The sequence below is a fragment of the Natrix helvetica genome (genome assembly GCF_964273705.1).
Source record: "Natrix helvetica genome assembly, chromosome: 13".
NCBI lineage: Eukaryota > Metazoa > Chordata > Lepidosauria > Squamata > Natricidae > Natrix > Natrix helvetica.
Genome location: NC_138557.1, coordinates 14,622,253 through 14,637,474, shown reverse-complemented (window position 1 = coordinate 14,637,474; position 15,222 = coordinate 14,622,253). Strand labels below are relative to the sequence as shown.

The following is a 15,222-nucleotide window of genomic DNA, read 5'->3' as shown; positions in this document are numbered from 1 at the left end:
TTATTATCCACTTTTAACGTCAATACTTTTTAATTATATCTTAATGTCAGTACTTTTTAACATATGGTAAAAACTAATGTGTATTGCTGGTCTTTGACCGTAATAAAGATTTATACTTCCACGTTCTATTCTGATTCAAACCTTCTCTATCCTACTGGAAGCAAATACCCCTGTACATATGGTCCCCGACTTACAGCAGCTGTTCAAAGTTACAACGGCATTGAAAAAAGTGATTCCATGGCCCCTTTGCACGCTCAGAACCAGTATAGCATCCCCATGTGATCATAATTTGGCCACTTGGCCACTGACTCACCTTTAGGACGGCCGCAGAGTCTCAGGGTCAGGTGACTGACTCCCTTTTGTGACCTTCTGACAGAGTTCATGCAGCAGCCAGATTCACTGAAGGACCGTGTTACTACCTTAATAACGGCAGTGATTCACTAACAACTATGGCATGGAAGGTCATCAAATTGGCTTAGCAAATGTCTCGCAGAAAAGAAGTCTGCAAATTCTTTGCCCTGCAGAAAAGAGAATCATGTAGCAAGCCGTCTCTAGGAGGGAGCTGTGAGGCAAGGAATAAAATCTCCTCTGAGCAGTGAACTCACTGGGTGGCCTCATGCTTTGCTCCGAGTCAGGCGAGATATAATGTGCGCATAATAACAGGGGGACAGTGGACGCTTTATGGCAATATTGGCTAGATTCAGACCAGACGCCAAGCTTAAACTGCAGTGTGCAAGCAGGCCATATGGCTGCCTTGGCACATCATGCTCCACAAACAGAGCATTAAAAACCCACCAGAGCTGGAGTCATGCAACATGCTTGCTTGAGACCAAAGGAAATGAGGAGAGTGGACAGAGGTACCGTAATCCCAATACCGGTCTTATCCTGATGCCAAATAAAATTATTTTAACCTTCCAATTTGTTTGCTTTATCTATGTAACTGCGGCTCTGGGAAGAGCACAAAATTTAAAACTAAAAAGAAAACGCATGTAAATAACACAAAAAAGAATTATAGCAAAGCCCGGTAAAAAATAAATTAAAGGGATGAAAAACTACGAACCAGAAATCCTGGGCCTCGAAAAAGAGGTGACATGCCCCATATCTATTTATTCATTTTGAATCTGCTAAACAAATAATTTCCTCAATACTGTCAAACTATTTACAAAGTCTGCATTACTATTAGTCTTCTCCTCGTTCCTATCACCCATCTCCTCCCACTTAGGACTGTATGATTGTAACTTGTTGTTTGTAGCCTTACAATTTATATTGTTTCCTACTATGATTTGATTGCTTATTTGTACTCTATGACTATCATTAAGTATTGTACCTTACGATTCGTGACAAATGTACCTTTTATTTTTATGTGCACTGAGAGCAAAATCTTGTTTCAAAAAGTGAAGCTAACGAAAGCCTTTGACTTTTCAATTTTAATGGTGTTTGAGTGACAGTGGCCCGAGAAAGACTGAACTGCACCAAAATGAGAGTTGCACCAAAATTGAACCAAAATAATAATAATAATAAAATACTAGAATGTTCAGAAATGGATAGATTAACACTTGAAATGAAAGAGAAGGAAGAAACGGAATATTTTGAAATATGGGATTCATTCTATCAATAGTTAACTAACAGAAACAGAAGTTAGAACGTTTAAAATTGTAGGAGAAGGACGTAGCTTTACTATGAGAGCTTAATACGTTATGTATATTATTAATATTAATTAGTATCCATAATTAATAAGTATTCATATTATGAAGAGAATACGCTGTTATTATATGATTACTACTAATGAATATGACGATGATGATTGCTCAAATTAACTCTAACCTGGCAACACACTGTTTATATAGACATTGAAACTGTTGCTCTTTTCTATATATAGCAAAATGAAATGAAATGAAATGAAAACAAACAAAATGACAGTTCTAACTATCCCATTCATTTATTAGGGATGGTTTTAGCTCATTAAAGGGACACAGTGGCTCAGTGGCTAAGACACTGAGCTTGTCGATCAGAAAGGTTGGCAGTTTGTCGGTTCGAATCCCTAGCGCCGCGTAACGCAATGAGCTCCCGTTACTTGTCCCAGCTTCTGTCAATCTAGCAGTTTGAAAGCATGTGAAAAATGCAAGTACAAAAATAGGAACCACCTTTGGTGGGAAGGTAATAGCATTCCGTGCGCCTTCAGCGTTTAATCATGCCGGCCACATGACCACGGAGACGTCTTCGGAAAGAGCTGGCTCTTTGGCTTTGAAACAGAGATGGGCACCACCCCCTAGAGTCGGGAACGACTAGTACATATGTGCGAGGGGAACCTTTACCTTTACCTTAGCTTATTATCATTTGTCTAAACCTGGCAACTCAATCTAATTTCTAACTGAGTGCCAGGTTTAGGAAAAGGGTGAGCTTCTAAAAACTTAGATCAATAGAAATATATATACATATGCATATACGTGTTGTATTTGTACTGATAAATAAATAAAGGGAGACTAGCATAGATCTATTTCGAGCTAATTAGCTCTCATCAGCTAGCCATACCCTTACTGGGATTTGAACCTGGGTATGGCTAGCTGATGAGAGCTAATTAGCTCGAAATAGATCTATACTAGTCTCCCTTTATTTATTTATCAGTACAAATATAAAAAGGCAACATTAAAAATAAAAATATGGTTTTCTGCCTGCATGGTCTTCTGTGATAATCCGATGGACAGAAAGAGGGAGTAGTGACCTTCCTCCCATATTTAGGAACACCAGGGGTTGTAACACAAATACATATGCATATACATATACATACACACACATATAAATATAATATAAACGCCCCTGAGTTTTCATAGGTCAGCCAGTATCCTATGCCTCTGCAAAGTACGAACCAGGCAATGGAAAACATGTCTTTTACTCCCTATATAGATCTATTCCAATGTGCTACTTAAAATCTCAACTGTAACTCAAGAGGTTTATGGAGGTTCGCAGCCAACCTTGGAAGCCAAGCGAATAGAAAATTCCAGAGAGGCAGCTGCTCTGAGCTCGCTGCAGAAAAACAAAGAAAGTCTTGTGGCACCTGAAAAAAAAAAATTGCAGCCAGGCGTCAGTTTCTGGGGGCACCGTGTTCTAATCCATGCAAACTTTTGCCACAATAAATATGTTGGACTTTCAAGTATCCTTTTTCTCTAAGTAAAACTGACCACCGTCCGCTGATTGGTTTGTTTTCTTCCAGAGGCAACAAGAAAAGAGTTGTTTTAAAAAGCGATAGAGAAGACGTATGATCCAGAAGAGCTCAAAGGATCATAACATTGTTAGTCTCTAAGGCGCCATAAACCGATTCGCGTGCGTGCTTTAATTCCTGCGGCTAAGAACATAGTTTGTCACATCTCTTTCATACGACATTTTACACCTTGTGACACAAAGGTCACTTTTGAGGGCTTCGGGAGTCTTCTTCCCCGCAAAATAAAACTGATGTTTATTCACACTATCATTTGATGCGCAACAAGCTGGGAAGGGACGGGAACACAGCTCTCCTCTGTACACAGCACCAAACTGACCCTACTTTGTGGGGTAACTATCCACATCTCACCACCCAGAACTAAGAGGTGAGATGCTGAAATATTCCAGGAATTTGGGCTCACTAACCTTTTGGACCTCAGGGACCACTAAATTCATCTTTTTAAACCCCGAGGACCACTAATATGAATGTTTAAAAAGATAAATAGTATTTAGTGCAATATAAAAAATGCAAATAATTTTTCTGCAGACCACCAAAATTTGCTCACAGACCCACCAGTCCCTGGACCGATGGTTGGTGACCACTGCTTTATAAGGCTAAAAAGGAAGAATCCTTTCTAAAGTCCCCCCCCCCTCCTTGTTTTATAATGCACCATGTTTCCAGCTTTAAAAAATCAGGGGCCATTCAAGTAATAACGCATTTTACACACCAAGGAGACACCAGGGCTAGAAATAGCCACCTTTCCAACAGGTCCTCCCCAGTGGCCTCCAAGGCTCCGATCAGGGTGGGATGGGAGTGGGACTTATAAGTCAATCCCTTTGAACTTCCAGGAATGTCCCTGATTTGACCCTTCATTTCCTTCCAGCTGTCCTTCATTACCCTGGCTGCACTTTTGATTCCATCCATGTGTTCCTTAAGTTCAGGATTTATCCCTCAAAGGGGAGGGGGGTATCCCAGAGGCTCTAGCAAGCCCCACCACCACCACAGTAGCCTTGAAAAACCAGAACACATCCAGGCTTGGATGTTGTAAGCCAATATTTGGAAACAAGAGCCAGATTGTATGTCTGGACTACATAACCCTTGTTCCAGTCTGCACATGGTGTCCACTGAAATCCAAGGGAGCTCCTGGTTTTTCAGCCTTCCGACATGCAGCTCCCTGTGCCTTCCTCAAACCGACACTCAATGGGGCAGGAATTGGCTGCAGCTAAGAAAGCAATTAAAGCCGAATCGCTTTTCAATTTTATTCAGACAGAAGAATGTGAAGAGACCCCAGGCTGATCCAGGCTGTCTCAAGGCAAGGGCCTGATGGGCCCTTACCTGTGGCCCTCCAAGCATAGGGGCCCCATATACTAATCTGGGTATGTTAACCCTTTAATGCACCTTGTATCATATAAATACAGCAATATATTTATTGCATTTTACTGCATTTTTAAATTAATACTAACATGCAAATATATGTTTAATTTTATTAACCATTTACATTTTTTTTATTCCTGTCAGTAGTTGTGGTAGGGTCCCCAGGACACTGTTTTTTTGGGGGGGGATAATGCTGGTAAGAAGGCCCTGCTGGGCTGATCGTCTCAACATGTGGAACCCAACGCCGCATCGAGGCGACCGCTGCGCCCCTTCTTCGGCTTATTGAGTAAGTCGGGAGGAGAGCCCAGGGCTCTCAATCCCCCGGGAGCCACCCCTCCCGACGCATGGGCTTCCCAACAAGATGGGGAGGCAGTTCCCATCGTCCACAGCCGACCACACAGACACACAAACACACACAGAGACAGACAGACAGACAGACAGACAGACAGACACACACACACACACACACACACACACACACATGCAGACACCCGGCTTCTTAGCCGGCAACGGCAACAAAAAATGGGTCCAAGGCATCCCGTCGGTTAAGCTCCGATTCTTAACGCTTGCAAAAAAACTTCGGATGGAGAAAGTCCCCGGACAGCAAAAACGCCCCAACCGGACCGACCGCAACTCCTCTCGCACCCAAACGCGCAACCGGCAAGTCGAATCAACTCCCAAGCGGGAGAAATGGTCGTCTGTACACGCGTTACCCAACTCATCGTCTGTATCAGGCACTAAATAAGCAGCAACCCCGGGAAGCAGCGGAGACCCACCGACCGAGGTGAGCCGCCCTTCCCAGGCGCGCAGCCGCTTGCCATGCCGATCCTACCCAAGGGGCTCCCCGGTCGGTCGGTCGGCCGGCCGCCCCTTCCCGCCCGTGGGGGGATCCGCGCGGGGCCACTCACCGCCAGAGCTTGCCCAGCGTCTTGCTGAGCTCGGCGTTGTGCAGATGCGGGTACTGGTCGGCCAGCTTCCTGCGCGCCGCTTGCGCCCAAACCATGAAGGCGTTCATGGGCCGCTTGACGTGCGGCTTGGCTTTCAGCGCCCCGTTGCCCCGCACCGGCATGGGCACCAGGCTCCAGTCGTAGCCCTTCAGCACCTGCGAGACGGCGTCCCGGATGCAGGCGGGGAAGCGCTCATCCACGTCGCCCGGCTCGCCCTTGGAGGATCGCGGCGCCGAAGCCGGCGACGGACCCTCCGACCCGGCCGGCGAGGAAGGCGCGTCCGAGTCCGAGTCCACGTGCGAGAGGGAGCTGGCGGTGCCGGCCGGGCTGCCTGGCGCCTCCAGGGCTTTGACCTGATCCTCGCTCATGTTCAGCATTGGCGCCCCAAGCAGCGCAGCGCAGCTGGAGATCCGGGCTCAGCCACCGGGGGGGGGGGGACACCTTCTCCCGCTGCCCGGCTCCCGAGCGCCCAGCGCCGCCGCCGCTTCTGCGGAGCGCCCAGGGGAATCGAACCCGCCGCCGCTGCCGGAGCGCGCAACCTGCCCGAACGCGCCGCTCGATCCAAACGCTTCGACTCGCCGCGGCCAGCGACTTTCTTCCCCGTCGGGGCAAGCCCGCTCCGCCTCTTCCCTCTTTCCTATTGGCCAGCGGAGGAGGGGTACTCTGCATAAAAGGCGGGGCTTCGGTTCTTCCCCCACCGGGTTCTTAAAGCGACCCGGGAATTGAAAATAAAGATAATCAAATCAAATTAGAATGCAAAATAAAATAAGAAAAACTAAAGTAGAAGAAAAAGTAAAATAAAATATATAAAATATAAAATATAAAATAATATATAAAATAAAATATATAATATATAAAATGAAATAAAATGTAAAATATATAAAATAAAATATATAAGATATAAGATATACCCCTTCGTGGATTACTGCCTTGTCCTGGGGAAGGGCCTTACGTAGCTCAATGAAGCTATGAGCACTATGTCCAACGTTTTTAATGTTTTACCTAATAAAAACTTTAAAAAGAAGAGGAGGAGGAAAAGGAGGAGGAGGAGGAGGAAGAGGAAGAGGAAGAGGAAGAGGAAGAAGAAGAAGAAGAAGAAGGAGAAGGAGAAGGAGAAGGAGAAGGAGAAGGAGAAGGAGAAGGAGAAGGGAGGGGGAGGAGGACGAGGAGGACGAGGAGGACGAGGAATATATAAACAAACATAAAATAAAATAATATCCGAAGGTGGAAAGTTGGCAGATGATTTGTTTGCAGATTGCCTGGGTAGAAAAAAAAATGGGGGGGGAGGAGAATTGCGAGTAAAAATCTGGGAATAAAGTAGTACTTATTTGTGGAGTAAATTTACTAGACGCCTCTTCCCGACGTTTGTGCTATCCGGACGTGGTGGATCAATACCCGTACTTCCGTGGAGCATGGGTTCTGTAGTTCAATACATCCGAAGAACCTCAGTTGAAGAGCTTTGCTAGATCAGGCGGGGGATCCAGAAATCTACCTGCCGCGGAGTGGGATCCCCGCGGTGGCCAATCGAAATTTTTCCCAGGTTTGCTTCGGACATCTAAAATTGGACCCGAATTGGCTGCCCTGAATGTGGAGATTCCCCAATGGGACAGGATGGTGTGTCTGACTATTTCAGGAAAAGCAATAGGGAAACCCCAACCCTCCTCACACTCCCAGGGTCCAGTGGGTCTGCCTGAGTCGCTTCAGGGTCCCACGACCCTCCCCTTCCCCCCCCCCGACTCTCCCCTTCCCTTCCCAAGCAGGAACTCATCTCTGCAAATGGCAACTGCTTTACTGCCCCTGTGAAATTAGAGAAAGTAGACCAACTGGGTCCACAGCAATTTGGATCCAAGTAAAGGCCAGGGGATGTGATTAGGGCGCTGAGCAACGCAGGGCAATCACGTTGACCTAACCGAGGCTCTCTATTCCCACGACACGCTGACTCCCGCTTAAGTAGACTTGGCCGGAGGCGCTTTCCCAATTTTCCTTGCTTCACACAACCCGCTGAATCACAAACTTTAGCCCCTTTAGCAGAAGCTGGGGTGGAAATAAACCAGGGATCTCCTTAGCTCGATCAGAGTTGGGTGGTGGGCTCAACCGCAACAAGGGATTCGGAATCTCAACCTTCTTTTGCTACGTTCCCACCACCCAGTTACCCCCCCCCCTCCGATTAACCAAGTTAATTGTTTGCTTGGATTCGCAGGATACCACCTGGCACCTTTTGAATAAACGCTCTCGAGCCAAAGCTAAGAAGTAATTAACTTGGGTTGGGAGGTTGTGGGAACGCAGCATCTCTTTTTTGCGAGTTCAGGAAAATCTTTGGGCGGAAGGTGGGGGGAAAGGAAGGAGGGCTCGGACTGGGAGTCGCTTAGCCCCAGGTGGCTGCGCTCCAGGTATACTCCGGTATAAACTGCGTTCGCCCAACGGCCGGTTACACCAGCAAAGGCCCAAGCAGGAGCGAGTTCCACTTTCCGCCGCAGATTCTGGTTAACACGTTCTGGGAAGCCGGAGGGGGAAGTCTTGGAATAATAATAATAAGGAGGAGGAGGAGAGGAGGAGGAGGAGGAGGAGGATAGATCTGGAAGGGACCTTAGAGGTCTTCTAGTCCAACCCCCTGCTCAAGCACGAACCCTATGCCATCTCAGACAAGTGACTGTCAGTCTCTTCTTAAAAACCTCCAGTGATGGGGCACTCACAACTTCTGGTGGCAAGCTGTTCCATTGGTTCATTGTCCTCCCTGTTAGGAAGTTTCTCCTTAATATAATATTAATCAGAATACAGCTGGAAGGGACTTTGGAGGTCTTCTAGTCCAACCCCATATTTCACTTCACCCCCCTCGGTCGTTGAACGGAGGCTCGTTGTTTGGATACCTGGCTTTTTCCTCCCTCGGAGCAAAACGCATTTATCGATGGTCAGTAATTTACTGACCTCCCTCCAAAGGCTGTGTGGGGTCGGGATTTGCGGTCTGTAAGCGAAGGCTGTGCGCCTGTTTGGAAAGAGAAATGGAACGGCCCTGGAGTGGGGTAATCTACCTCAAAGGGAGACTAGTTTAAGGGCTTCGAGAGATTCTTACGTCTTAGGATGGGTTCTTACGCGTTGCGCTCGACACTAAGAAGCCGTTTGGATTTAGTCTGCAAACCGTGGCTAAGCAAACCGCACCTAAGCGCCGAGCCAGGCCGGTTGAAGGGGTGTCCAGACTGGGGGTCTGGGGGCTGGTATGAGCAAAGTTAGCTTCTGTCCCCTCCTCTTCCAGGCATCATCAGCCCAAAGACTGATAGGGGGAGGGAGCTATCTGGGGACAGAGAAAGAACCCAACGGGGGGGGGGGGGGGCAGAAAAAGCAAGGCTCAATCTGCGATCTGTTCCCATTTCTGCAGAAGCTTCGTTGGATCGCCTTACCGAGCCTCGATCTACTAAATAGCCCTCCCATACCACAATGTTATCTTAGCATGGGGTTATTCGTTTAGAATAGAGCAGGAAGGGACCTTGGAGGTCTTCTAGTCCAGCCCCCTGCTCAAGCAGGAGAACCTATGCTATTTCAGATAAGGGACTGTCTAGTTTTAGGGACTCCCTACGCTGATGGACGGGCACCTCAGTGGGCACCCAAGTTAGGATGCGGGCAGGACAGCGACAGGCAGAATCAGAATAAAAAGATCCAGAAAACCTTTTGCCGCAGCTGGCGGCTCCTAGAACGGGCAAGACACAAACTAACCACGTTTTCAGCCCGCGTGTCTATCGGCTACCCGGAAAATAGGGGTTTGGCCTTGGCAACTACGCGTTATGCGTGTGCTCGAATGGCAACAGCGAGGTACCCGTATCGTGTGAACCCAGCTCCTCACCCCGTGGAAAAAATATGACAACGGCGTGCAATTTCCACCCGGCTATCATACCCCCCCTCCCCGTCCAAGTGAAGCTCCAGCTCGTCGTAGCAAATTTGGGTGATGGTGAAAGACCACACAGCTGCCTTCGCAGAAGTTTAAGAGGGTTAATTTGCGGGGGGGGGGGGGAGGAGGGGAGAGAATGGTTGGCTGAAACTCGCTGAAAGAAAGTTCCGTGTCTTTCTGACCCCCGTGATTAACTCAGCCCCTGAGATAAACGTATTGTGTGAATGCAGCCGGCTTCCCTTCCTCTCCAGCATCCGTGCCTCGCTTAACACATAGACGCCCGCAAGGGGTGAGGGGTGGTCGCGAACGAAGAACGAGCCAACGAAGCCGAGCGTGGGTTGCGGAGAGGTACAAAGAGAAGGCAAGGAGGCTCACTGCCACCGTTTCTCTCGAAGCTAACAACCTGAGGCTCGCATTGGCAAATCCAGGGCGGCCCGGCAGCGATCCTAAACTCCCACCTAGAGCGGGCGCGCCACAGAATCCAAATGCAGAAAGCGGGGTCTGTTTCCTCGCGCATCTCTCTCTCTTGCAAAGAAACCCTTCCTTGTTTTACCTCTCCTGGCTGCAATCTCAGCTATCTTGAGTCTCTAGTCCCATCTTGAGTTTCCTTTCAGTTGAGCCTCCCCCCCCCCATTTTTAAGAACTGGGAGACCTTTGGGGGGGGGAGGCCCAAAGGTGCCTTAAAGTCCAGTTGCCTCTTGAAAAAGCACCTTTGGGACAACCGTGACCCGGATGGCTGAGAATCTCCATGGACACTTTTGAGGGAGGATTCCCAATCAGGTTTAGCAGCCAACACCTCTCCAATTTTGCAGCAAGGCAACTATTGTAATTTAATTCAAAGAATCTTCCCAGAACCAGAGCCTGGAAGAAAAACAGGGATCTATCTGGGCCATATTGGTGCCCACAGGTGCCTCCTTTTTCACATGATCTCTGATTCTGACACAGATTTCCTTAAGTTTATTGATATGCCAGAGAAAAGAACAGCAACGAAGTACTATAAAAACAAAATAAGAACCAGCATAAAATTATGTTTTCAAGAAGAGACTACTAGACAGTCACTTGTCTGAAATGGTATAAGTTCTCCTGCTTGAGCAGGGGGCTGGACTAGAAGACCTCCAAGGTCCCTTCCAACTCATACTGTTCCCATTCCATTCCATTCCATTCCTGCCCTACCCTATCCTATCCTGCCCTGCCCTTTCTAATCTATATCTATCATCTATCTATCTATCTATCTATCTATCTATCTATCTATCTATCTATCTATCTATCATCTATCTATCTATCTATCTATCTATCTATCTATCTATTATCTATCTATCATCTATCATCTATCTATCATTATCTATCTATCTCTATCTATCTACCTACCTACCTACCTACCTAACCTATCTATCTTCCTATCCTATCCATCCATCCATCCATCCATCCATCCATCCATCCATCTATCTTCCTCTTCTCTCCTCTCCTCTCCTCTCCTCTCCTCTATTCTATTCTATTCTTCCATTTCACTTTCTCTATGTATTCCCATTCCATTCCACCCATACAACAGCACTGGAAAAAGTGACATTCAACCGATCCTCCCACTTCCAAACCTTTGCAGCATCCCTACAGTTCAGGAGCTTGGCAATTGTCTTGCATCCCCAATGGCTGCATTGTCTCATGGTCCAGGGATTGCCATTTCTGAACTTCCCAGCTGGCTTCCAACAACCAAGGTCATTGGGAGAAGTGGACAAATGATCTTAACATTTGCAGTGTTTCACTTAACAACTATGGCAAAAATGGTCACAACATTGGACACCATTCACTGAACAGCCATCTTGGTTAGTATAATGCTCTGTGAGGGAGATGAGCCATTTAAAAATGTGATAAACAAACAAATGTTCACACGCTTAGATACTGCGTCCAGTTTTGGTCACCACACTATAAAAAAGATGTGGAGACTCTAGAAAAAGTGCAGAGAAGAGCAACCAGGATGATGAGGGGACTGGAGACTAAAACATACGAACGGTTGCAGGAACTGGGCATGGCTAGTCTAGTGAAGAGAAGGACCAAGGGAGAAATGAGAGCAGCCTTCCAATATTTGAGGGGCTGCTAAAAAAAGAGGGGGTCAACTTATTTTCCAAAGCACCAGAAGGCAAAATAAGAAACAATAGACGGAAACCGATCAAGGAAAGATTCAACCTGGAAATAAGGAAGAATTTCCTGACAGTGAGAACAATCAATCCATGGAACAGAAGTTGCCTTCAGAAGTTGTGGGAGTTTCATCACTGGAGGCTTTCAAGAAGAGACTGGACTACCATCTGTCAGAAATGGCATAGGGTCTCCTGCTTGGGCATGTGGGGTGGACTAGATGCCCTACAAGGTCCCTTCCAACTCTGTTAATCTGTTAAAATAAATAAATGGAAGTTCTGATCCCAACACAGGTTGTAAGTTAAAGTCAACCTATGTTTAGTTTTTATCCCACCTTTATTTGTACAACTTAGAGTAAGGTACTTGATGATCTTCCCACTTCCTACTTTCTCCAAAATAACAACCCTCGGAGGCAGGTTGGATTGGTCCAAAGTCACTCTGCTGCCTTTCACACTTAAGGGAGGATTAGAATCCCCAACCTCCCAATTTCTAAATCATCAGTTTGAGCATTACACCAAAACTTTGAGAAACTGGAGATTTTCTTTTAAAAAACCCCAACCCTTTAAAATTATTTCCTTGTGATAGTTCCTCTGAAGCTGGAAAAAGCCCCTTGCCTTCCACAGAAAAGAGGAAATTTGTGGGCTCGATGCATGGCAGAATTCGGTCAACCCCAAGGTCACTCTGCCTTGTGTGGCACTACGTGACTTTTACACGATTGGCTTCAGTGAAAAAGGAAAGTGGCTTTTAAGAAAAGCGCTTTTACTTTCGGTTTGAAGCATACTGTAAGGCTTTTGTCCAGGACTTTCAGTGGAAAGGAAACCTCCCTCTTAGCATGACTGGAGCGCACTGCTCTGTTTTACCGGTTCAACTTCAGCTGTGATGACCCGGGCGTGGCACAGGACAGGTCTAACTCCCCCTTATTGCTCCAACTTTGACCCCAAACGTTCCCACATTTACTACAAGTCCGGGAGCAAAGCTCTCCCATGCACCTTCAGGGCGTGCACGGGAGTGCTAAAAAACGGAAGAGCGGTTCCACGGAGCGCATGCGCACACCGGTCGCCTGGTCTTCCAGTTTCTGATGCGCATGCGCAGTCCAGCTGGCCAGCCCCCATGTGCGCGCCAGAAACCAGAAGAGCAACGGGCAACGGTTGGCATGGCTGGAGAGATGGCTCTGCATGGCACTTCCGGCACACGTGCCATGGGTTGGCCATCACGGATGTAGATCACGGTGCTCTTAAAGGTTCTTTTTCAAAAGGCAAGTGGACTTGCTTCATTGTTTTTCTTTGAAGATGTTTTGTTTCTCATCCAAGAATGGAAGAAGCTTCCTGGATGAGAGGCGAAACGTCTTCAAGGAAAAAACGAAGGAAGTCCACTTGCCTTTTGAAAAAGCACCTTTGGGCCTGGACTGAAATCGAATAGAACAGAATTCTTTATTGTCCAAGTGTGATTTGGACACGCAAGGAATTTGTCTCCAAGCTCCCAGATGCAACAACCAAGTGATACGACAACACATACACACAACAACAACAAAGTGACAGGTCATACATCACAAACATAGTTACGGTCAATCATAAGATACAAACAAGAAGTGATAAATCATAAGATACCAATAGGAGAAGATCGTAGGAAAACGTAGATGAGAAATGAAAAGATGATAATAGCAATGCAGGCAGTCCTCGACTTACAATAGTTTATTTAGTGACCATCCAAAATTACAATGGCACTGAAAAAAGTGAGTTATGACTATTTTTCACACTTATGACCATCGTTGCATCTCCCTGGACACCTGATTTATATTCGGATGCTTGACAGCTGACTCACATTTATGACGGTCGCAGTGTCCCGGGGTCACGACGTGATCCCCTTTTGTGACCTTCTGAGCAAGCAGAGTCATTGGGGAAAGCAGATTCACTTAACGACTGTGTTACTAACTTAACAACTGCAGTGATTTGCTTAACAACCTGCGGCAAGGAAAGTCGTAAAGAAAGGGGTCACGACTCCCTTCAGACATTTTTCACTTAGCAACATAAACCTCAATGGTGGCCGTAAGCGGAAGACCACAGGACGGGTGAGAGAAGGCCAGAGACCCCAGGGCACTGCAGAGACCCCCCCCCCCCAAGTGGTTGGTCCGATTGTTCTCGTCCAGGGTATCCTTATGCTTTGCCACCCATGAAAGACAGGGAAGAGCTTTGGACTGTGCAGGTCATCCTCATTTAGTGACTTCTTGTTCAGCAACTATTCAAAGTCACAACAGTGCTCCACAAGAAGACTTATGGCTGGTCCTTGAAGTTGTGGCTGTCGCAGTGTCCCCACCATCACAGGATCATGATGGGGGCACTTGGAAACCCGGCACACAGTTACAGTGGTCACAGCTTCCCACAGTCACATCGTCACCCCTTGTCATCTTCACTGCCAGCTTCCCAGTGGTGGGTTCTGGATACCGTTCCAACCGGTATGTCTGGAACGGGCCCGGTGGTGTCCACATTGACTCGTGCAGTGCGCGCATGCGTCTTAGTGCCTCCGCAAGCCTCTGCGATGCTCCAGCTGCTCAGCGGACCGTTGCGCAAGATCTGTATGCACCCTGCGCGGAAGCACCGAAGATTTAAAAGACCGGTAAGGCGCTCGGGCAGGCGGGTGGGCCCTCCGGTATCCATTGCTCTGGGCAGGCTCCAGTACGTCCGTACCAGGGTGTACCGCCTGCAACCCACCAGTGCAGCTTCCCATAAGTCAAACCAATGTGGAAGCCATCCACGCCCTGATGTTGTGCTTAATGATGGCACATGATTCCTTAACAGCCACAACCTGAACTGTCGTTGTACACTGAAGATCACGTTTAATTTAGTTGTACAAGGTGGAATGACAATGAAGTAAAATAAACTCAATTAAGTGGAGGACTAAAAGATGGGTTAAACACGGACTGGGTCTTTCCAGGCGGACCCCACAGCCACCCAAGCTCCCCCCGCCCGAATCCAACCCCAGACTCCCTGTGCGCCCTCCGGATTCCTTCACGGCCTTCTCTTTCCCCAACCCAGTTGCAAAGCAAGCCTTGCAAGTGGCGTGGGTGTGCCTGGACCGAGCCTGAAAGTCCGGGCAAAGTGATGCCCACAAGGGAGAGGAGTGGATGTGACTCACAACGGTTCATTTATTGAGTGTTGAAAGCTGCAACGGCACTGAAAAAAGTGAGGTCACTCTGCCTTGTGTGGCACTACGTGACTTTTACACGATTGGCTTCAGCGAAAAAGGAAAGTGGCTTTTAAGAAAAGCGCTTTTACTTTCGGTTTGAAGCATACTGTAAGGCTTTTGTCCAGGACTTTCAGTGGAAAGGAAACCTCCCTCTTAGCATGACTGGAGCGCACTGCTCTGTTTTACCGGTTCAACTCCAGCTGTGATGACCCGGGCGTGGCACAGGACAGGTCTAACTCCCCCTTATTGCTCCAACTTTGACCCCAAACGTTCCCACATTTACTACAAGTCCGGGAGCAAAGCTCTCACATGCACCTTCAGGGCGTGCACGGGAGTGCCAAAAAACGGAAGAGCGGTTCCACGGAGCGCATGCGCACACCGGTCGCCTGGTCTTCCAATTTCTGATGCGCATGCGCAGTCCAGCTGGCTGGCCCCCATGTGTGCGCCAGAAACCAGAAGAGCAACGGGCAACGGTTGGCATGGCTGGAGAGATGGCTCTGCATGGCACT

The 15,222-nt window shown here is 47.6% G+C and overlaps 1 protein-coding gene across 1 annotated transcript in view; it reads right to left on the bottom strand.

Moving 5' to 3' along the window:
• Nucleotides 1-6,063, bottom strand: part of SOX8 (SRY-box transcription factor 8) — a 43,454-nt gene extending 37,391 nt beyond the window's left edge. The window contains exon 1 of the mRNA XM_081966047.1: nucleotides 5,482-6,063. Within this exon, the coding sequence (XP_081822173.1) occupies nucleotides 5,482-5,897 (416 nt within the window). The 5' untranslated portion in view covers nucleotides 5,898-6,063. The remainder of the gene's footprint in view (nucleotides 1-5,481) is intronic.
• Between the last annotated feature and the right edge of the window lie 9,159 nt (nucleotides 6,064-15,222).